This window comes from Octodon degus, unplaced genomic scaffold (genome assembly GCF_000260255.1).
Source record: "Octodon degus isolate 3935 unplaced genomic scaffold, OctDeg1.0 scaffold00362, whole genome shotgun sequence".
NCBI classification, from domain to species: Eukaryota; Metazoa; Chordata; class Mammalia; order Rodentia; family Octodontidae; genus Octodon; species Octodon degus.
Genome location: NW_004524938.1, coordinates 723,670 through 748,227, shown reverse-complemented (window position 1 = coordinate 748,227; position 24,558 = coordinate 723,670). Strand labels below are relative to the sequence as shown.

The 24,558-nt window shown below is 43.3% G+C and overlaps 1 protein-coding gene across 7 annotated transcripts in view; it reads right to left on the bottom strand.

Moving 5' to 3' along the window:
* Window positions 1–24,558, bottom strand: part of Sim1 (single-minded family bHLH transcription factor 1) — a 78,412-nt gene that overhangs the window by 42,666 nt on the left and 11,188 nt on the right. For 4 of the 7 annotated variants that reach the window (XM_004648216.2, XM_023708444.1, XM_023708447.1 and 1 more), the window contains 6 exons: window positions 21,400–21,489; window positions 20,754–20,862; window positions 20,543–20,628; window positions 19,736–19,935; window positions 19,450–19,556; window positions 18,322–18,469 (listed from right to left, as the gene is read on the bottom strand). In XM_004648216.2, the coding sequence (XP_004648273.1) occupies window positions 18,322–18,469; window positions 19,450–19,556; window positions 19,736–19,935; window positions 20,543–20,628; window positions 20,754–20,862; window positions 21,400–21,489 (740 nt within the window). Of the gene's footprint in view, window positions 1–18,321; window positions 18,470–19,449; window positions 19,557–19,735; window positions 19,936–20,542; window positions 20,629–20,753; window positions 20,863–21,395; window positions 21,490–24,558 lie in introns of those variants that run through there. The other 3 variants (XM_023708445.1, XM_023708449.1, XM_023708448.1) reach the window with 2 other exon arrangements.

Sequence of the window (24,558 nt, the reverse complement as noted above, 5' to 3'; positions counted from 1 at the left end):
GAGAGAGAGAGAGAGAGAGAGGCAATGGAACTAAAATGTTCGATGCTGTTACCTGGAAAATAAGTTAAAGATGCCCTTTCATATTTTAATAGCTGTATGCATTATCTTAATTATTCCATAAAGGCATGTATGACTTTTATAATCAGAAAAGAATTATTCAAATAAACACTAATTGAGGCAAATTCCAGACACTGTCATCTCATACTGAAGTGGATCGCCAATGTTTTTCTTTTCTAGGGCTTCTTCTTTATACATATTTTTTAAAAAGAAACTGTTATTAATTTCTTTTCCCATTGGTCTAACTGCTGACGCACACCACTGATAATTTTTAAACATCCACATGCCCACGTGCTTTCTCAGTGCACGTACATTTATTTTCTAGAATATTTTCCACCCTTCCCACCTCAGAATTCTCTCTCCCTGAAGGCTTTTGTAGGCACTGCATGGTTTCCTTTTTTAGAGAATAGGACTTAAAGTGCCATTGCAATTTCTCATAATGAGAAAACCTTTATGTATTTCTTAAAGAGAATTTAAATTCATGTTGATTAAAAGTGGTATATTTATCATTATTCAGATGAATATTAATGCTAATTTGGGGACACATTTCTTGTTCTAAGAGACTCAATTTTTATGCTCAGAAAGTCCTTCTATAATTTGGGTACGGTAGCATATCCCTCCAATGTGAGCACGCTAGGGGGCTGAGGTGGGAGGAAGGCAAGTTCAAGCACTGCCTGAGAACCTTTACCAACCTTGTCTCCAAATAAAACATCAAAGAATGGGAGGTAACCCTGTGAAGGACTTGGGTTCAATCCCCAGTACCACAAAATAATAACAACAGTAATAATTCTGTATTTATCTGTAAAGGTTCTAAATATGTTTATGAAACCTTAACATGTGAGTTCCAACTTCTGTCATTCTTATAGTTCTACTTATTGTTTTCTTAGGCAGTCGGAGGAGTTTGGCTTTTAAAACTGAGGGGAGAAAAACCTGCCTTTTCTGAAATGACCTGCCTCTTCTGAAAAACAGACTGTCTCCTCTTCTACAATTTGAATCTCTAATTTGTTCACCTTCCAAAAAGAGCTAAATGAAAGCAAAACAAGTAATATTAATTAATACCAAGTAGATTTTGCTTTTTAAAGTTTTTAACAAGAAGAATGCATGATTTTTTTTTCTTATGTATTTAGTACAGGGTCTACAGGGTCTCACTACAAGATCAGACTCATAGTGCTCCTCCTGTTTTCAGCCTCCCAAGGGCTGGGATTACAGGCATGTGCCACCATGGGATTGAACCCCAGGCCCTGTGCCTGCCTAAGCAAGTGCTTAGTCCACTGAGCTATCTGGCTGGCCCCCAATGCATGGGCTTTACCTGTCTTCCTGTTCACCTTGTGTTCCCTCTCACCTTCCTACCTTGCGTCCATCCCTCCCACCAGTCACTTCAAGGTCACGTATTAAGCTGATGCTTTGCAAATGTTCATTCCCTTGTGTACTCTTTTGATGCCCAAGATAGAGAAGCAATATGGGAGCCCGGTACCTAACAGCTTATGTTTGGCTGAGGCTCTACTCTCACGGGAACTGCTTTCTCACATAGCTCTGATCCTCATTCAGCAAAGCTGACTCCTAAACCTTAAAAATACCCTCTGGCAGAATGGGTTGGAGGAATGCACCTTCTATTTTCAGCTCCACACAAATTCTAGAAACAGAAAAATTACCTGTAAGCAAAATGAAATAATCTCTCCATCACACCAGGAGATCCGGATGCCATATTGAAGGTCACAGTACCCCAAATCCCCCAGGGGTTCAACATGGGCAGTTCCTGCCAAGCCACCCCTCCTGGGGCTGCAGGAAGCTCTGCCCTTTTCTGCACACTACAAAAGCACAAGCACTTCTGTATCTTACTGAAAAGCAGGATCTCAGACCCCGGTCTCTGGAGAAGAAGACACAAGAAAGATGATGCCATGATGCAATGTTGTCAAGCGCACACATCTTCATTTGTTTAGCTTAAATATTTTAAAATATCTCCTATAACATTTATTCTTGATTAAACTGCTTCTAGAGAGTTAATCATTAATGGTTTCTTTACAGGTACTGTGCAAACAGTTCACTCATATTCCTGACACATTAAATCTCAGAGACATGTTCTTTAATTGGATTCATTTATTTCTAATCTCTTTAAGCCCTTACGACTGTAATGCTTGACTAAATATACATTAAATCTATTATTTAAGTGGCTAAATAAATTTGAGGTGTATTTTATGAATTAAAAAGTCACAATTCAAGAAATTTTATACCAGCATCACTGTTATTACATGCATTAGTTCAAGCATTATTTAAATTTCTCTGGGAAATAAATTGTGTTCAAATAAAATAAGTTCTAAATAGCTGCTAGAGATTTTGATCCCCCACTAAAATATGCCAACATTTCAATGTGAAAAAGTGGGAATAAGAGACTTTTATAATGCTACACAGAATATGTAATCTCAGAAGATCCCATCCCCAAAGTCAGGACAGATAGCTTCCTGTTCTTATGATTTTTAGGGCTTGAGAAGTGTCCCCGCCCCTCAAAAGACATTTTAATAGTGGTTTAGCGGCTAAGGTTTAAAATCTTTTTATTTCTGTGGTTTGGGATAGTTGGCCCAGAAAAAAAAAATAGTACATGATTCACTTCTTATCTTTCCTTGGTTCGGTGTATTGGCTCTATTTCTGAAAATAGTTCTCAAATTTTGGTATACATCAGAAATTAGAAAGCACCTAAGCTGTTCGTCAAAACACAGCGCTCCATCTCTCACTTACAGCTTAGGGTGTTTGAGGTTTTTGTTTTGGCTTGGTTTGGTTTTTTTCTTTTTTTTTCCCCTAGTACTTGGGACTGAACCTAAGGCTTCTATACTGAGCTGTACCCAAGCCCCTTTCTATTTTATATTTGACATAGAGTCTGGCTAAGTCCTCAGGTTACCAAGGCTGTCCTTAGACTTGTAGCTCTTCTGCTTCAGCCTCCTAGTATCCTGGGATAGCTGAGCTGGACAGCCACACAACTTCTCTTGTTCTAATCCTGCCAGTCAGGGAGGCCATGTTTTGAGAACTATGAGAGTTACTATCTGGTTTAAGAAAACTAACTAAAAGAATCATGTACAGGGGGACCCCAGATATGGGGCACCCACTAAAAGGGAAGGCAAAATTCCAAAGGCAAGAGGGAAATTTCCTGAAAACCTAACCTTATGCACGGTTTTCACAGAACTATTCTGTGCCTCCCCTACCTGCTTGCTTCCTCTTAACTTTCTATTTCTGAAGGCTGGACACACTGCAGAGCTGCAGGGCTGTCCTCAGGCTGCTTTTCCTCCTCAGTAGCACCCTTCCCAATCACCCCACTAGCTCTAAATCCCCTACACTGATGGCCCCAGTCTCTGCACTGGGCTGTGCCCATCCACAGACAACCAAGTCTAACCCCTGAGTGACATTTCTTAATAAACGACGAGCTTCTCAAAGCCAGACACACTTACCCACAATCCTCATTGATACCACTCACTTTTCCCATCACTCACTCAAGTTGCTTAGGCTGAGAAAATCCGGGTGCTGTTCTTGAATCACCTACACTTCCGCGACTCCAAATCTAATTCCTCTGTCAACCCCACAGGGTCTGCCTTCCAAACATATCCTGAATATGGCTCTAGACTACCTGCATCCCTCAAGCCATCAATTTCTCCCACCTAGGTGATTACAGGGTGACCCAACTACCTTTCCCACCTCCACTCTCTGCTTGCTCAAAACCTATTATTCATACCAGCCAGAATAATTTTTGCCTGTCACACCACGCCTTTGCCCAAAATTCCCACTGCTTTCCACTGCCTTCAGAGCTCAACCAGCTTGGCCTTACTACCCTTCTAGCATGATCTCCTTTTACCCAGGACCCTGCTCTGTGGCAGCCACAGGGACCCTCTGCACTCCTCCCCACGATAAGCTGGCTTCCTCTTCTTGGCATTCGCATTTACTTCCCTCTACCAGGAATGTTCTCCCCATAGCGACTGGCATGGCTGCCACCCTTCCTTCACTGATGAGCCAGAGGCCTTGCTGACCACCTACACATCTTTATCTTACCTATTTTTCTATCACTTCATAATATTATGAGATTTTATGTGTTTATAGGTATTACTTGTTTCTTCCCTCTAAAATAGACAGCCCATAGACTTCGACTCCCTTGGTCGCAGAGCCTGGCACACAGTAGGCACTTGCTGAGTGAATGCATGAGCCATCCCCCACCTGCCATTGAGAAGATTGCACCCTAAAATATTTCTCACAATCCCCTTAATCATACCAGCAGAAATTAAGTTGATTCTAAGGACACAAATTTGTTGACAATGAAAGTCCTATTGAGTCAAAAGGGAAGAGACACAAACAGAAAAGAGATCACTCTGTGAAATGCCACATAACATCTTTAAATATTTTATTCTGGTTTTCAATTAGACTTCGGAAAAAAACAAAACAAGGCATGCCTCACACTTCGCTGTTTCCTTAACTATTTCAGCCAGAGGGATGAAACTGATGCTCACTCTGCCCTCCCTTCTGGGAGCTTCGTTTGTCCAGCATTTCTGGGCTGTCACCCTTCAGGGTCCCTTGCCCAAACATGGCGCAACAAATGCTTCCCTTTGCCAGAACTCTAGTAAGATTTCTACAGTGAAAAGGAATTCTGTGACCGCCAACACCTTTCGTCTCCTAATGACTTGTAAAAACCAAAATGAAGAACTGTGTTGAAGTTCTGGGAAACAGCAGCCCTCACCTGCCACACAGTTCAACAGTAATATTAATTAAGGCCGCATTGTCGACAGGGGTCAATCTCCTGGGTCCTCACCTCCAGCCACCAGAACACATTGCAGTCATCGCAGACTCCAGAGTAAATCGAATGAGTGAAGAGGAGCAACAAACCACAAATCCCTACGAGTGCTCAAAACCATGCATTCTACTTTTGTAATGGTTTTCAGTAGAAGAAGATAGATGACAATCAGAACCTTCCAGCACTGCACTGCCAGAGAACACTGCTATTCTTGGCAAGATGTAAAGCGTGGCAAGGGACTTCAGCTTAAAAGTCCAAGCACAGAGAGAATCCCACCTTAATGGGTACCATTATGATGTCCAGTTCAATATAATAAGGCCATTTCCAAGATCTGACCTGCAGCCCACCGTAGCATGGCTTTACTGATGTGAATACAACAAACTCGGTCTGAACAAGAAACCCCTTGGGGGGGAAAAAAAGAAAAGAAAGAAAGAAGAAAAATGATCAGTTCACAGACTATCCATTTAACAATCATCAAAAGAAAAATATCGGGCCAGGAAGATGGCTCAGTAGAATAAGGACCTCCCTGGCAAGTACAAGGGTCTGAGTTCAATCCCTGGTTCCACACACAAAAAAAAATCTTCTTGGGACAGGTGGCAGCAGCTCCTACTTGAAAGTATTAGATGTCCTAAATAAAGTAATGTTCTACGGGAGACACTTATCAATTATTATTCTGTGAAAACACCATTACTGTTGATGCCTACATTGGTAAAGGGAGATAGATGGGATTGTGGCTGGGGGTGAGAACATTGACGGCAGCACCAACGCACAGAAACTGAGGGAATCGAGGCACTGTGCAAAACTCCGAGAACGAGCAAGGGAGCAGACTCTTGTAAGGGGTCATTAATTATTTCATAAATATCACATGGAATAATATGAAATTGCTGGTTTGGGACTCTTTTCTTTTTTGGGAGGGGACTATTTTCACATGTTAGAAATATGTGAAATTCACATATTAGAAATATAATAAATCTAATTTCATTAATAAATCTAAAATATATAAAGCTAATTTCACATATTAGGAATATGTGAAATTTCTTATATCCCATCCTAAAACAGTGTCACAATTTTCAAAAGCACGGCACAGAGGCCTTGGGGCAGGCTCAGGAGTGAGGTCCAGGGCCTGCGCCACTCACAAGCTCCACTGCACCGCTGAAGCATGTGGCCTAGCAGAGGCTCACAGGGAAGTGGCAGCCGCTCACACGTGACTCTCCACTGCAACTCTGCTAAGCACAGCAGTGAGCAAGTCACCCTCTCTCCTCCTTCAGTCGAAGGCCCACAGTCACTTTCCAGTCTGTCCCAGGCAGAGCAGCAAAGCCTGGAAATTACCCCTTATGAAGAAAATGTAATAATATTACAAACACCTGAAATAACACAGCAACATTTAAAAACACAGTAAATGTGCTATGACTATTTTAATGTAGAGTGATTCCTCAAGTTAAACTTCCAATGAGATTCATAATCCTATCAGATGACAGTCCCTAAAATATTTTTACCACCCACACCCATTCCAGTAAGACCAACTCCTCACCCTGCTTCTGTCAGTAATGAAACTGAGCACATCTGTGAGTTCATCCCCCAGGGGGATCCATACAGCAAGCCAAAAGAACGTCTTCTTCCTTCTAACTGTGGGTGGAAGCATTTCCATCCGGGCAGGTGTATCAGTCCTTAGCATGCCTATAGGGAAATCAAGCTACCATACTGTTGCAATTCTCTCCACACCATAATTCATTTTGATGTCCCTTGAACTTGTCACAACTCCTATTGTCACATAGGTGTGCTCATTACATCTTTTATGCTTGCTTGTAGTCCTAACAGTCCTGACAGAGACAACCATGTGCATCAGAATGACTGTCAGTTTCTTATTCTTGGGTAAATCCCTGCCTTCCTAAGATTCATGTTTTTCCTCCTTTAGTCCAAAAACCCACACATACTTATTTTGTGCTTATTGATAAGCTAAAAATTATTACATTAAATTTCACTAAAAATGACACTAACAATTGACCACTGCTCATTGATACTTTGGACTGGGCACAGTGCCCAAAGCCTTAAATATTATCACACTAAATGTTTACAATTGCTATATGAGGTAGAATGTATTATTTATTACCTGGATTTTACAGATGAGAAGAAATAATATAGGTAAGGAATTTGCCCAGAGTCACAGAGCTAGTGAGTAGCAACAATAATTAATAGTCAACAGCCTCAATGTGCTGTGTTGCATGATAATGTATAATGATATCTCATTTTGTAACACATTCTTCAAATACTTTATAAAGCATTCATTTCTATGTTTTTCAGGGATTAAGACATCCAAGTAAGAAACCAAAGGGTTAGACTGCATCCTATTCTAACAGTGGCAGAATTAATATTTGCCCCTGACCCAGCAAATCTGGAGCAAGTTATATGGCAACTTTCTTTTGCCTGTCCTCCAATCATCCTAGTATACACCTCATACTTCCTTTCTGAAAATAATTTTTAAAATACAACTATTACCCAAATGGTAGCGCTACGCATGTATTTCCATAGGATGTACATTCAGTTCAAAATACTAATTTCCTGAAAAACTTTGAAAACTCTGAAATACATACACTAAACAGATCACTAGAGTCAGCTGAACATGCTGAAGGTATATCTGTAGTCAAAGGCAAGAGCCTTAGGAAAAGTATTTTCAGTCCTGATGCACATACGCAGTTCCAATGAAACCATTCAGGCTAAAGAAAGGAATGAAGGAAAGAAAACTCAGCTTTGAGGAGAGCAGTGAGGCCACCATGGTTTTCATCTAATTTTGCAAATGAGATTGTGTTGTAAGAAATATACTGGGAAAAGAACCAAGTGACAAATTTAACAGATCATTGGTCTATGTCAAAAGATCCTACAAAATCCGGTCACTGCCCTGACTTGGCTCCTTGGAATTCTGACCCCGAGCAAGTACACCATATCATTTCAAACTATGCACACTGGTTTCTTAAATATTTCAGTGGGGCTCTTCTACTTTCTTAACTAAACTGCAACCTGCTTGAGAGACACTGAGATTTCTGGTTCAGCTACTCATTCAATTAATAATTGCAATTTGCCATATATTGTGAAACAGTGGTGATGGAGCCCTATGCAGTTCACATAGGACAATGAGGAGCATTTAAAAAGTATACACCAGGGCTGGCCAAATAGCTCAGTGGATTAAAGCACCTGCAAGCAGGTGCAGGGGCTAGGGATTCGATTCTGGGGGCTGCTGTGCTGGTCCTGCCCCCGGGGCATGCTGAGACTGAGATTGAGACTGGGTGTGGTGGTGCATGCCTGTAGTCCCAGCTCTTGGGAGGCTGTAAACAGGCAGATCACTAGGAGTTCAATCTCACTAGTGAGACCCTGAACACCCTGTAGACCCTTCCCTAAAATAAAAAAAAATAAAAATAAAAATAAAAGTCTCCACCAAACATCATCAGAAATGCTTGTGTTTCATGTTTTATGCATCATTTTTAAATTATAGTTACTAACATTAGTAGAATAAAGCATAAGAACACAATTTTATAAGTTAGAGGTTTGGTAAAAGCTTACTTTCTTAGAAACTTCTTTTTCCCTTGCAAAGTAACCATGGGAAACACTTCTCGCCACCCCTGGCATAAGGAAAGCACATAGTAAATCCTGGCTTACCCCTTTCCAGAGGAAAGCTCTGAGCCCCATTTCAGAGTGCATTCTGGCAACAGCAAAATCATCAGATCAACTGAGCCACACCCAGAAGTCACAAAGAAAGAACACAGTGCAGGGGCTTTGAGTGCTGAGGGGCAAGGAAAGAAGGAGAAGCAAACACCCCCTTTGTGGACTTGAAGATTCAGCAAGTCAAGAGAAAGGGGAGACTACTGTTTTGGAAGTATTGCAATTAACATCATTAAGTATGTTCTATGGAGCAAAAGCTAATAACAATTAAGGTATTTTGAACATCTTTCTGCCAAATGTCAGGCAGGTTCTCTCTCCCTTCTCTCTCATGCAATCCTCCATAACACTATAAAAGGTGGGTGCAATGTCTCCATTTTTACAGATACAAAAACAGGGGGTCTGGCCCAAGAAGAAGGCTCAGCAGCACAAGTGCCTGCCTGGCAAGTACAAGATTCTGGTACCAAAAGGAAAATGGAGGAGGAGGAGGAGGAGGAGGAGGAGGAGGAAAGAAGAGGAAGAAGAGGAAGAGGAAGAAGAGCAAGAGGAAGAGGAGGAAGAAGAAGAGAAAGGGGAGGAAGAGGAAGGGAAGAAGAAGAGGAAGAGGAGGAGGAGGAAGAGGAAAAGGAGGAGAAGGAAGCAGAGGGTGTGAATCTCACTGAATCTTGCTACAGTGTCACTTCCTGGAGTAAAATTTATAGATGGCAAACAGCTGGCACAAGCTCCACAGACTCTCCTGTCAGTGTCCTGCAAAAGTAAGTTCGTGCTCATCCCCTGGGCTCAGCCATGACCATGCATAGTGCCTCTTCCCTGCCAGCTCCCTGTGCCTCCAGATGCTGAGGCAGAGAAAAGAGAGTTGGGGTGTGGAAATCACTCCTTCAGGCAAGGCAGGAGGTCCAGTCTCTCCACTGGCAGGTCCTAAGGTGTTCCATGTTGCATCTACACACCAACCAATCCTTCTTGCATAACTGCTTAAGCACAGTAACACTTAGTGTTTTATCATCACCGGCTCAGCTGGGAAGACATCACAGGCCAATAGAAACAGACAACAGTGAGGTGAGTCACTGTTGGGTAAGGGGAAAGCAGGAGCAGCCTCTCACTAAATTATTAAGATATGCACATCCTCACACACACACACACACACACACACACACACACGCACACACACGCACACACGCACACACACACACACGCATGCACACACACAAACTTTATGTCAGACCTAAAGTATTCCCCAAATAAGTACATTAAGTCAACAAGCAAAAACATATTTTTCTGAAGTTCGCATGAAACCCTCCTCTAATCTTCCCATCTGTTCCTAATGACACACAGAAGCCTCTGTTTTCAAGTGCAGCACCTGACTCAAAGATCAGAACCTTCTCCTCCCAACAGCCAGAGCAAAAGAAAGTCAGAGGAGCGTAGCCAGGCTGGTTACCTAGCACACACCAGGTGGCCATCATGCAGACGTGGCAGGAAGGTTCTGTGAGTCAGTGCCCCCAGGTCACAGCAACAGCAAGGGCAGGAGCAGAGGTCAGTGAGGCCGAGCAGGGAGGAAGCAGCCGAGCAGCCAGGCAACAGCAGTGCCCAGGGCTCGGAGGATGGCACTGCGGCCCAGAGCACGCCTTCCAACTTTTCCATTCACGCACAAGAGTAGAAAATGGCCAAGATACATACACACCCCAACACACACCCACACACCCACTCAAACACACACACACATACACACACATGCACACATGCACATTCACCAATCTCTACACCCATACCATCCAGGAAACAGCCCACTACTACAAGAAATAATTTTTATGAAATCGGACTAAAAGGATGACTTGGGCTACCAGTCTACTAATATTTAGTTTAGCACTTCCTTTTTTAATGTATTTGGTGCAGGGTCTCACCACGCAGCTCGGATTCATAGTGATCCTCCTGTTTTCAGCCTTCCCAGTGCCGGGACTACAGGCGTGCACCACCATGCCTGGACTCATTGGCCAGCTCAGTGCCCTGGAGAGGTGGGGCCACTACAGCATCTGGTGCTAGTTTACCACTTTTAATAAGAATGTAAAATGTTACGCCTGTTTGCAAGAATGAAATCACTGGGGCCGGGGAGATGGCTCAGTAGAATAAGCATTTCCCTGGCAAGCACAAGGGTCTGAGTTCAATCCCAGGCTCCGCAAAAAAAAAAAGAAATCATTAGTAATAACACTAATGTATCTGTGTCGTCTAGAGGTAAGCAATTCTGTAAAAACTAAAACATTTGCAGGCACATTATTTTTCCAACAAAATTTACAATGTCCTTAATGAGATTTAAGGAGGGGGCTGGGGGTCAGCTATTTTTAACTGAATACCATCGAGAAGCTAGCACTGCTCAATTTTAGTCGATGAAATGTCAATCTCTACAGAGAGCTTTTGAACCCGGCATCATGAGTTCACGTCAAAGCCCATCTTGAAGTGCAATACATCAAACTCTCTGAACCTTGTGCACCCTAATCCTCTCTCCTTCCCTACCTTCTTCACCAAACCTCCCAAACCCCATTCACATATACAGAGACAGGCAGGATGCTGAGTTTGGCATGCCAGCCTTTAATGCTGCCTCTAAGAGGGAAAGGGGATCGGGTCACGGTGATCAATGGGTACAGAGTTACAATGAGGAGAAATACTGTCTGGCGCCCTATTACAAAACAGGGCAACCATAATTTATAGCAGTGTAATGCATATTTCAAAGTTTCCAGAACAGAAGATTTGGAACCATCTCACCACAAAGAAAAGATGGCTGAGATGAGGGATGTGCTAATTACCCTGACTCCATCATTCCATGAGACATACACAGAGCAAGGCAGTGTGCTGGGCCCCGAGGAATAAGTGCTTATGTTTCAGTTATAAAAGCAAAACAATTGCTTGGCTCCATCACTTGCTCCACATGTCCAAGCCTTGGTTTCCTCACCTAGAAAAATGACAAGTATGAACTTTGAACCAACCACCACCAAGAATTCTCAGGAAGCAAATCAGATACCTAGGCGGCTTGGACTCATGCACTTTGAAACAAATACACATTCAGTGTTTGTTTTAAAATATATACAAAAAAATAATTAAAAAAAAATAAAATATATACAGCTTGGGCTGGCCAGATAGCTTGGCGGACTAACGTGCCTGCTTAGGCAGAGCGTAGCAGCTAGGGTTCGACCCCCGCCCCTGTGCTGTGCCAGCCCTGCCCCCAGGGCGCACTGAGAAGATGACTGAGACTGCGCATGGTGGTGTGTGCCTATAATCCCAGTGCTGGGGAGGCTGAAAACATGAGAATCACTACGAGTCCGATTTGTGTAGTGAGACCCTGTAGACTCTGTACTAAATACATTAAAAGGATATAAATTCAAAAAAAATCAAAATAAACTAGTTATCTAGAGACATATGCCCAATAACTGAATATCAGAAATAGCAGTTTACATGCTTTCCTAGCAGTCACTACGATTTATCACTCCCTGCTTATTAGGTAAGACAGATACCCAGGGATTCTGAAATATGTGAGCTGAATGAGCACGGTATTTATGTGGAGAATTATGAAACTAAATACATGGAGACCCCGTGTGACCTTGGACTGGCCACTCAACTGCTAGGATGTCAGCTTCCTCATCCGTGAACAGAAGTAATCCTACAAAATCATTGTTACCCCTTTCTGGTTAAAAGGAACATGATTCAAGTTAACAACAACAGCAGAAGTAAAGATCCTGGTTCCCCAGGTAGCTTTGGTTAAGCCAATTAACTTGTCTGGAACTAGTTCTTTTTCACAAATACACCTAATACAGTGAGGTACATTAGCTCCTGCTTCTACAGATAATTACATATATAAGGCAGAGTTGAAAGGGAACCATTCACTAAGCAAGAACAATAGTAGTTCCAAAAATATAAGGACACAGTCATGCATACTGATGATCGATATATGCCGTCATGTGTCTCCAAAGACAGGTCTGAGTCAGGCAGGCAGCAATCAGGTGGAGCAACATGCAACTAGGCAGATATAATCTTTTATAAACCTACTTCCCAGAACTCATATGCTTCTTCAGTATGAGAAGGAAGGATCCAAACAGTTTTGTACAACAGAAAAAAAAAAAAAAACTGTGCATGTAATATATCAGTTCATTGTAACCCAAATTTATAAATGGTTTCATCAAAAGCAAAAAGAAAGAAAGAAAGAAAGAAAGAAAGAAAGAAAGAAAGAAAGAAAGAAAGAAAGCAAGCAAGCAAGCAAGCAAGCAAGCACCTGCTTAGGCAAGCATAGGCAAAGCGCAGTGACCAGTTTGATCCCCAGCCCCACATGCTGCGCCAGCCCCACCCCCAGGGCAGGCCAGCCACAAAACAAGACAAACAAGAAACAACTAAACAATAACTAGAATTATACTGGGTGTGTTGGCATGCCTGTAAACCCAGCCCTTGGGAGGCTGAAAACAGGAAGATCTCTACCAGTCTGATCTGTGTAATGAGACCCCATAGACCCTGTACTAAATAAATAAATAAATAAGTAGATTTAACCCAATTAAGGATTGAATTAAATTTATGGTTTTACATTAGCACAATTATTATACTGAATTACCAAAAAGATTAAATCTATACATCTAGTGCTCCATGGGTCTGAGACATGAGAAACAATTACCTTGTATTTGATGCAGCCTGGTAACTAAAAGATGCGCCATTTGACATCATGCGTAATATAAAAGACTGATTTCACTAGTCAGGAAAGCAAAATCTACTTTGATAACTATACTTATTATTGGCCATGCCTTAAAAAAGGTTTTCTAAAATTCACTGGTAATGATAATATCATTTACCTTTAAATAAATTTTTACAAATTTGAATCTGAACATCATTCAGTATCATTAAAATATACTGGAAAGAATAAGCTATGTGTACCCATTTCTCTGCTTTCCGGTTCTTGTAAGGACATGTAGACTTATATTCACAGAATATGTAAACAATAAAACCTTTTTAATTGTGAAAATTACAATTGTTCTCACTATGATTATTGTAAGAAAGTACAATGCTCAAACAAAAACAAAAAGTATGGGACTCATAACAGTTGCAATGTAGGGACGGTTTTGTTTTGTCATGAGAGAATTACATCTCCTTTGGCTTTTGCCCTAACTTGTTTACAAATGTCGAGGGGATATTTAGTGGACCAGGAGTGCTATATACACCACTAACGTGAATGGTCTCTATTTGTTCTGCTTTCAGTAGCACAGAAATAGAAAATTTAACACAGCAAACTACCTCCTCCTAAGTGCCCCATAAATCACTCTAAAACACCATGTAAGATTTTTTACCAAAGCAGTATTCAATCTGAAACTTATGAAATAGCCACAGAGGCCCTCATTACCAATCTGAAATGATTAAAAATATTAAATCTAGCTGGTTCCACAATTACCAGATCACACCCTAAATCTCATTTGTCTCTTCTACCAAACACAACTTTAGAATTACATGAACTTATATTTCTCATTAGAAATCCAGACTACATGTTATAGAAATGCCCTTACAAGAGATCATCTCAATTGGTGCATCAGCTCTTATCCGTATTTTTGCAAGTTTCTATGCATAATAATTTGGGATACTATAAATGTGCCACCATAAATGTTATAGGGGCTACATAGAAGAATACTATGCAAGAATGAAGTGTTATGATGTATATAGTTAACTTTAAAGTTACTTAGTAGATGGAGAGTACCCATAAAAATAGACACATAAGATAGAGACATACAGTTGGGGATATAGCTCAGTGACATAGTTCTTGCCTGGGCAAATATGAGGTACTGAGTTCAATTCCCAGTACTAAAAAAAAAAAAAAAAAAAAAGACATAAACAAATAAGGCACAATGTTAACATTTGTTGAATCTGTTGTGCATAAGGGATATTCACTATATTACACTTTCAAATTTTACATTTAAAAAGTTTAAAGTTTTAAAATATTTTAAACTTTGCTGGGGAGATAGCTCAGTGGCATAAGCATCTGCCTGGCAAGTACAAGGTCCTGAGTTCAATCCTCAGTACAAAAATAAATAAATGAATAAATAAATATAGTTTAAACTTCAATCTTACTCTTCATGGGTTTAGAAGTGGAAGAATGTTTCTTATTTTTAAAATACACACAGTCTGAAAATAAAACATGAACCAACAGTCTTCGCTTCCTAGATATTACTTTTCATATTTACTGGGTGATTGACATTTTCAATTTTCTTCAAAATAGGTACTTATATTTTCCATCTGAATTTATGACTAATTAGTACTCCTAATTAAACTTAAGGAAATGTGAATTCAAGAAAATTACTGGGGGCAGAGGAAGGGGGCTGGTGAGATGGCTCTGCGGTCCTAGTGCCTGCCTGGCAAGTGCAAGGATCTGGGTTTGATCTCCTGGTACCGCATGCAGTGCCCATCCAGAAACCACTGAAACCAGGAGTGGTGGCACATGCCCATAATCCTAGCACTGGGGAGGCTGAGACAGGAGGATCACTATGAGTATTAGCTACATAGTGAGGCCCTGTACTAACTAATTAACTAACTAAATAAATACATAGAAAAAGAAACTTACTCAGGTCTTTAAATATCGTACTTTTCTTTTACTCTACAGTCTCTGGACTTGCCCAGACTCTGTTATTAGTTGTGATCTCCACTCACTATTCTCTTCAATGTAGGAGTAGCCCCTATAATATTTAACACTTCAAAGCTTGTGGGTACTTAATGTGCAAGACAGGCAATTTAGGGGCTGGAGAGATGGCTCAGTGGTCTAAAGCACCTACTTGGAACAAGCTTGCCAAAGCACAGGGACCACGGTTCGATTCCCCCAGCACCACATGCCAGCCAGTCCCGCCCCCTGGTGGGCTGAGCTGGCCACACACACAATAAATAAATGTATAAATAAATAATTAGAAAAATATTAAAAAAAAAAGACAGGCAATTTAATGGGTAAGAGAAAGCTATGAAAATGTGTGCTTTACAGAATATCATGAACTATCATAAGTTCAACTATCACGAACTAGGTTTTTGTTTGGTTTTGCTCAGTTTGAGGGACATGTTACTGAAGCACTACAGATTAAAGAAATGAAGGAAAACTTTTAAATGTAATCAGTGTCATCTCATCCCTCTCTGTGTTTTTTTAAAATAGTCAGTGGTCATAAAAAGCAGCAGAAAAGCACCAGGGTATTTGTATTCTTTTTTTCTTTTTAATGTATTTAGTACCAGGTCTACAGGGTCTCACTACACAGATCCAACTCATAGTGATCCTCCTGTTTTTAGCCTCCCAAGCCCCGGGATTACAGGCACCCTGAGGGTAGGGCCGGCATGGTCCCTGAGCTTTGCCCAAGCAGGCTCTTTAGTCCGCTGAGCTATCTGGCTGGCCCTACACCAGGGTATTTTTTATCTGCCTCTAAAATAACCCAGTTTTCCTCTATACAACTATTGACAATTGCTTACTGAAACTGGATATATATTTTTATTTATTGTTTTTGTTAGATAATTGTTTTTTCTAAGTATATTTTAACTCCAACAACTTTATCATCAGAATAACAAAAAGAGCTGCTTATGAATGTAATTTTGGCTAAAACATCACACCCTCATTTGATCTCTTTATTTAGAATTGGCTTTCCTTTTATGACTTCAAAATGCATAGTATTAATGTGTTTAAATTTGGAAAACATTTAGCAAGTCAAATTGTCTGGGACATTGCAGTGTTAAGTGCATTGTTTGAAGTGCTGCACTTGCAAAGAATTCACTTATTCTCTGGCTTTGTGGAGAAGGAGCCCTAAAAACAGTTGTGTGTGGTGGCTTCACTACCATAGAGAATCAATACCCATCTATTTAATTTGCTAAGACAATGTAAATTAGTAACTTCCAGCCAGATGTGCAATATACACATCAAACAAACTGCAACCTGTTCATTATGAAAATCCTGTCGACACACACGGAGCCACTTGATGACATTTCATCTAAAGCTGTTTCCACATTTGCAGCTATAAAAATTGTTCTAAGAATTTTTATACAAGGAACTGGAGCTGAGGCCCATAAAAGGATAATCAATTTCAGCTTTGCATCTTGTGTGCTTGTGTATAGAGGCTTCTATGTGTTGACTCCTGTTTTCATTCAATGCTACAGAATGTTCAGAAAAAAAATGTTTATGATGCTACTTTTCCTTCTATAAATCATTTATCCCCATTACATCCTTTTAAATCTGATGGGAAGTTGATTGTCTGATTCTGCAGCTCTGAAAAAGTGTATAAATACGGACGCAGTGAACAGAAGAAACAAAGAACACTTAACCAATGGAAAAAATGAGGATTTCAAAATGACTCCAAACATAAATTAAGTTTACCCGTTGGGAGGCCTCACAGGCATTCAGATCATTTATAGGGGTCTGTGAGACTCTATACCTGCTGGTTGATAAAGAATGATTACTAAGCACAGTCATCCACCAGAGATTGTGTGTGTGTGTGTGTGTGTGTGTGTGTGTGTGTGATGCTGGCGACGTCTCAGACACACAAGGCACCCTCTTAAAGAACGGCCGTTTCCTTTCCATGGTGAGGAGACGTAATTTTTCATACTTTAATAGATCTGCTTCACAGAGTAGCTTACTTTATGAGTTATGCTTTGCCATTTTCTCTTAGGTTGATTTTAGTACTATGAAAACTGAATTCCTAAAATAGATTTTCATGCTACCAAAAATAATGGCATGCTCTCTGCTCTCTGTGAAAATACACAAACTTTTTGCTATTACAAAAATGTAATCATTTTTATTTGCAACATTATTTACTAAAATGGGAGTTATTAAAGAATTTTTCTTAATTAATGTGCAGTTGTTCTTAAATACTGGATTCTCACCTAACCAAATTCATTTGTCCAAGTCTATTTGGATTAAATTTTCTTATTAAACAGGGCAGAGTAAACAATTTTATTGACGAGCATATTTTGAACTACTATAGTTTTAATTTGGAAATTTATTGTGAAATGAAACCAATTGTCATCCTCCGTGTATGATCGGCTTACAAAGAGCACCCCTTAGCCAATATCCTAATGTCAAGACAGCGCTTCTTCCAAGAAACAACTAATCCCTGGGGTCTTCTAATGTAAAAAACTTAAAAAGATAAATAAATTAAGCTCTTCACGCACAGAAATTCATCAAAGCTTCAACCCTAAGTGACACGACGTGCTTTCCTCACGATCGCCACAGGCCACGTGAACGGGTCTGTGGAACCAGGGCCACTGCCACCGAGGATCCGGGTACAGAAGGAGGGGGTCTAGGGGATGGGGTCCCCGGAGCCCGCGGGACCTGCAGCGTTAGCCCGGGACCCTGGCTTTCCGGGGTTGAAACCGGGTCATCCCGGTCACTTAAGGTCCCTCCTACTCCCTGGTTCAAGGAAAGAATCTCAGAGGCCTCGCCACCGCCGGTCGCAGACTGTTTAAAATTAAGAACTTCCAACCCCAGAGCTCAAAAAGTGAAACAGATGTCCTGCTTGCTAGCCCTGAATGGCTCCATCCGCCCGATCCTCTCCTCTATCCTTTATTCTTTCTGCCTGATTAAATTTTATTTAAGGCAGAATTCTCTTGAAAGAGAGAGAGAGAGAGAGAGAGAGAGAGAGAGAGAGAGAGAGAGAGAGAGAGAGAGAAACAGCTAATCTGGGCTGCGGGCGAGAAAGCTCCTAAATCCTTCCCTAGAAAATAAGGAAGGAGCCGTCTTCACTGGCAAGAGACTCCGGCGCTGGTCGCCTCCTCCTCTGGTCTGCGCTGGGACTCTGCAAACCGCAGCCCCCGCCCCCGTCCCCGCCCCATCCCCGCCCCCACCCCCGCACACACCCCGCGCCTGCGGCACTCACGTGAGGACGTAGTTGACGCTAACGATGCAGTGCGGCCGGGAGGAGCGGCTGTTGTGTACGATGGTCGCGTAGCTCTGTACCCACACCCAGCCACCATGCTTCGCCAGAAACCTGTAGTACTTGGTGGTCACCTGGCCCTTCACCAGCACTGTGGGGGACAGGGACAGAGGGCTGTAACTCGGCCTGACCCCTCGTGCCCTGCTGGCTGTACTGCCGCTGGAGAGGACAGCAGCAAAGCCCCACGCAGCGACGGTCCTGTAAAATTTCCTCAACCTGAGTTCCCCGCTCTGGGACTGGTCTTCAGAATTAGCAACTGGGGGACACTTCCAATGGAGGATTACGCCCAGATTGCTTTTATAACTACGAAAGAAGTGCTTTGTTCCCAGTCTCCAGAGATTAAAGCTCAAAGCAAAGCCCTGTAAATGCCCCCCCCCCAAAAAAAAAGTGAAAACCCGAGGTGAGGTTGAGGCCGGCCTGTAATCCTAACTACTCGCGAGGCTGAGGCAGGAAGATCACAAATTCAAAATCAGCCTGGGCAATTGAGAAAAAATGGTGTCGCCTTTCTTTTAAAACAAAAGGGGGGGCGGAGGAGCCTGGAAGGCCGGGGGTAGATGAGCTCACCTGTAATCCCAGAACTCTAGAACTCTGGAGCGTGAGGCAGGAAGACGGTTGCAAGTTTGCGACAAACGTAAACTACAAAGTGAGCTCACAGCCAGCCTGAACTGCACAGTGAGACTCTGTCTCAAAAAGATCAAAAAGTAACTAACTAAATAAATATTTTAAAAGGGCTGGGGAGGTAGCCCAGTGGTAGAGCTACGCTCCTGCGTTAGACCTGTGTACAGGGGAAAAGGAGAAATAGCCAGGGAGGTTCGGAGCTTGGAAAGCAGGGAAGCGCATTAATACCAGAATAAAACTCCTGGGGAAAATTCGCTCAGCAACGCCCCTTGAACCAATGTCAGCTGTCCACACAGCGTCCAGGTAGGTGCAGCCCCTCTCTGGCCTTGAGGACCACCACTGCAGGCCCTGAGAGCTCCCACCCGCGTGTTTGCGTGGACTGCAGCGCTCCCCCCCCCCCCCGCACGCTCGAAGGCTGCTAGGTGCAGGGTGCAGGGCAGGGTGGGGACTTACGCAGGTGGTGCGCGCAGCGCAGGTGGAAGGTGTCGCAGCCGTGCACATGGTGGTACAGGGTCTTCTCGATCAGGTCCTGAGGTTCATAACCCGTGAGCTCCGCCACCCTGCGGAAAGCAATCCCCGCTCTCAGATTGAGTGCTGGGGGTGTTGCTGCCTCCCCACGGCCTTTCCGGACCTATGTGCCCACCCTGAGATGGACTTGGTCAGCAGCCTAACCTGCCTGCCGCTCCTCGGTTGTGGAGACCTCCCCTGCGCAGCAGGACGGCCCTGGGGCTGCACCCACCTGGAATCCAGGAAGATGAGTTTCATGTCAAGGCTGGCGCGGAACATGAACATGTTACTGTGCAGCTTGATCTCAGTGACCGCGCTAGGAGGCAGCGAATGGCCCACGGCCACCAGGCCCACGTTCTGGTAGCAGCCATCGAAGGGAGACATGTCCAGGCTGTACTGGCGGATCTTCAGGTAGCCGCTGCAGTGAATGACCTGGAAGGGAGTGGGAGGGGGCGTGAGCTGATGTCGAGGTCAGGGCCTCAAAAGGATGCAAAAGGATTGAAACCTGTTGAGACCCTAATGGGCCGGGCACACGTGGATGCCTCGCTGTTCTACTCAATTGTATCAAGAAAGCACTCCACACAATGACCTCACCTGGGAGCTTCAAAATGACACAGGTGCATGAGCCCCACAAACCCCATCTGATTCTGGCATCTAATTCAGGTCTCTGCAACCTGCTTTTTAATGACATTCAGTCACATTCACCTTGGGAGCTACAGCTTCCAGCTAAAGATCAGGTTCTTAGACTTTAAGGATTCAAACTCTGACGTGGGACTAAGTGGGAATCAATCAGCTGCCTGCCATTCCAGAGACCTGGGGTCCACCTCCAAGCGTCTCTAGCATCCAGAGCCAGTCAGACTTCCTTTGTTAGTGTGGTCCCCCGCCCTGGGGCTCCAGGGAACTAGTGGAAGTCCTGGCCCTGTGCATTTTGATGGGTGCGTCCCACGCACTGGAGGCCCAGAGTGCAGGAGTCACTAAGTGCAGACTCCTGGTATACATAGAGGGGCAGGAGGCAGCGGTCTTCCCGCTCTTCACGCACCTTGTAGCCACCGCAGGTGAGACCAGCATTCCGCTTCGCCAAAACGCACTTCATCCTCAGGAAGAAAGAGCGCTCTATCTCGTACTCTGGGAGAGGACAAAAGGCTCAAGGCGACAGATAGACACAGGCCTGGGTCCCAGCTAAGACAAGGGGGAGACACAAGCTGACTCCCACAGGCCCAAGTGTCGTGGAAAGCACATGCCTGCCTTACCCTGTACAAAGTGAGAGTGGTAGGGCTGGTGGGCGGTGAGCACCGCTGTCATCTCGTCGTGGTCTGCTGGGTGAATGTACTCATAAATGCTGTTTCCAGTCAGCTCTACCTGTAAGGAAGAGGGCATCGCTGTTTCTGTGTTAGAAGCCCCAGGAAAAGTCAAAAGCTGGAGCCAGGGGATCCTGGAGGTCCATGAAACCAGCCAACAGCCTGGAATTGGCCCTGAGCTCTAACTCCATGTCTACCACGTTCTAATAACTTTGTGCTTATCATCTAAATCTCAGCTTCCTTGTCTGCAAATTAATAATAATAGTGGTAGCAAAGACAACGATCGTAGGAGTAGTAGCTCCCCGTGCATTGTGGTAGTAAAAAGATCATGAAATAAGTATGTAACCTCCTCCCACAGTGTCTGGCTTATGATAAGAACTAAAAAAAGTAAGGCTTGCATGGGCCCAGGGTAGAAGCTAATGGATAAAGAAGCTCAGAAATGGGGGAGATCTAACTATTTAAAGAATCCTCCTGCTAACAAAGAGGTTACCAGCCCTAGAAATGCAGATCTAAAGAATCGTGGAAACACCACACACAAACTACTGCTTCCAGCTCTGGTTGTAAACACTGCAGGCTGAAGTGTGGACCACTCACCTACCTGAGAAAGACCCAGGTGAACTGAGGCTGTCTCTGAGATGTACATGATCTTCCCATCTGGGGCCACCACAAAGATGAAGCCATCCAACGTCTGGGGAAGCAGAAATAGAGTAAATGGAGAGGCCTCTGGGCCATCTGGAGAAATGGGGGGAGGGAGGACAGAAATTAGGAACATTTGCCAGAAGAGCAGAAAGATGGAGTGGAGAGAATCTGTCAGGAGACAGGACACCAGACCAGCCACAACAGCCCCTCACCCACAACCCCTGGCTGTTCATACCAAATTTGTAGGTGTGGGGGCATATAGCACAGTGGGACCTATCCAGAGGTATGTGGTAGACAAAGGTAATGCCCTATAATACTCAGGATCCACTGACATGGGCAAAGACACATTGATCACAGACATACATACAAGTCCAAAGGAAAACAGTCACAGTCATGGATAAGAGATGGGTTAGATCCTTGCAAAAGATGATGATCAAAAGAACCAGAAGGTTTCCCTGTCACTCTTGAAGAGCAGTGGTGTTTATGATCTATAATGAAAAGACCAGTGGCGGGGCGCAGGAGATGCAGAGTAGGAAGCACTGGTCCACAGGGAAGGCAAGGAAAGCTGAATTTTATAGACAGCAGGAAGCTGGCCAGTGTTTCTGGAGAGAGTCTGGGGCAGGGAAATTAGAAGATGAGAGGCCGTATGAGCAGCTAGTCCACAGAGTGGTAGCACTGTACGTATGCTTAAGTATAAGTACACTGAAGCATCAATCTGACAGTCTCTGTGGAGAAAACTCAGACTTCCCCTGCCACACCCCCTTTATCTGTGACTGAGCCCTCACAATCTAGGGGTGGAAACCTAGGAAAAATCACATTCTTCTCTCAGGAGCTGAAAGTCCCAGTGGGGAAAAGAGCTTTAAGATAACTCTGAATGACCACATGGCTGATTAAAGACTGGTGAGCACGCAGAAGACCTAGAAGCTGAGCAATCAAGAGGCCAAGGCGATCATCCAAGAGGCCATGAAGCAGATGATTTAAGCAGGGATTTGGAGAGGAATCTTGGAAAGAAGGCAGAAAGAGCACCATAGTGTGTGGCAAAGCTTGCGATGGGGGCTGGAAGAATGCTGGGCCTGGTATATTCTGAAGTGATGAGTTTGTTGTACCAGATGAGATGGAGGAAGTACAGTTACTCTGCTTTTTGGAGTTTGGAGTGTCCGTCAAGTAATCTAGACTTGCTGTAGACATAGGGGTGCTAACATAGGCTTCCAAGCATGAACATACATGATGAAGTGTATTTTTGTTGTCATTCTTATTCCTGACAACGTATAGATGGTGATTCTTAGATGGAAGCAATGGAGATGAGATCAGAACAGATAACTGCAATAAACATAGCCAACCCTGCAAGGGGGTGGGCTCAAAGAGAATGGTGAAGAGAGACAGTCAAAGCTTGTGCTGGCTATAGACTCCATGCAAATTTGTGCCAGGGAAATTTAGATTGACTTCCAGATTACAGAAAGGATATAGAACTCATTCATCAAGATTAAACATTCCAAAACAAAGTGAAATTTTGTATGATAGAAGTCTAGGCACAGGAGATAGTGTAGTCTTGTCTTCGAGAGGCTAAACTTGATGCATGCACATCTCCATTTAGATGCATCCCTTGGCCCATAGGACATAAAGGCCTGGAGCTCAAATGAGGACCTGTGGCAGAGACACCAGCTAGAGTCACATGGAGAAAAGACTTGATGTGGGGCATTGGCTGAAGATTGCCCTTTTCTCTTGGAGCTGAGAAAGGATGACTTAGAACACTCTGAAAATTCTATCATCTGCAGAACAACCAGGGGTGGAAACAGCAAGGAATGAAGGGAATGGGGGAGAACATGGAAACAGTGTTGTCCTAGAAAGAAAAGAGGAGACTGTTCAGTCATCAGGCTTGCCTCCTCCAGGTCTTTGCCAAAATGTTACCTGGAGGGCCTGGGATATAGCTCAGCAGCATAAGTGCCTGCCTGGCAAGCACAAGGTCCTGAGTTCAATTCCCCGTACCAAAAACAAACAAACAAAAATGTTACCTGAGTGGGCTCTCACCAAACATTCCCCACTTTAAATGAGAACTAAAACAGAGCTCTCTTCTTTCCCCTTCTTCTTTCCAGAAGCACCTATGCCACTTAGTACACTATATAGTGTGCCTGTGTGGATTTGTAAGCTAGCTGTCTTTAGAATGTATACTCTATGAGGGCAAGGCTTTGAGTCCTGTATTCATGGGATGCACAAGTTCAGGTGGGATACAAGATGAGCATCTCACTCTTCGTATCAGAATGTGCAAGGCATGATGAGTGGAAGAGATGCTAGACTGTAGAGATGTGGGAGTGTGTGGGAAGGAAGGAAGCTACTAGAACAGCATGTGTAACTCAGTCCTCCCAGAAGTTTAGGATGAGGAAGAGCAAAGAGATTGGGCAAGAGCTGCAAGGTGTAAAAGACTGGGCTATGTTCTCTCACTTATATTCTGGGAGAAATCAGTTGGGAATATGGAGAAAATTGGGAAAGGTGATCCTGGGACAGGATAGAAGATGTTTCAGTAAAAAGAATTACAGAACCTTTCTAGATAAATTCACAGATGTCAGATCAGTGAGGGAATTTTCTCCTAAGCCCTCTCTTTGTTTTGTGAAACTAATATCTAAAAGGGAGAAGAGAATGGGTAGCAGTGCAATGTGAAAGCTGTTGGGATTCTGCAAACAGATGTGGCTTCTTAGGCCCCAGGCCCCACCAGAGGAGCTGCCAGTGGACTTGAATAATAATAAAGAGGGTGTGGGGGCAGGGGACAAGTGTCAAAGCTAAAAATGCCAAGGGGGTTATTATTTAAAATATTTGTTTTGTGATTTAAGTCTGCAACTGGCAATTTAAAACAGTGTGCACTGCAAACAAGAAGGTAATGGGCACCTCGCAGTGGTTAAACTCATTACCTGGGGGTGTGTTTGTGCCTGCCTGAGGGTTTGTACAGGACCTGAGCAGGCCTGAGACTAGGCTCTAAGGAATTGGGGCTGGGGGGGCCTGGGAACAACAGGGAGGAGATGAAATGAGTTGTAGACACAGCTGGATCTGGAATGTGTAGGCTTAAAATACTGATGGGTATTTCCACCACATTCCAGTGATTTCCTTTGCAAATTTCCTCCAGAAC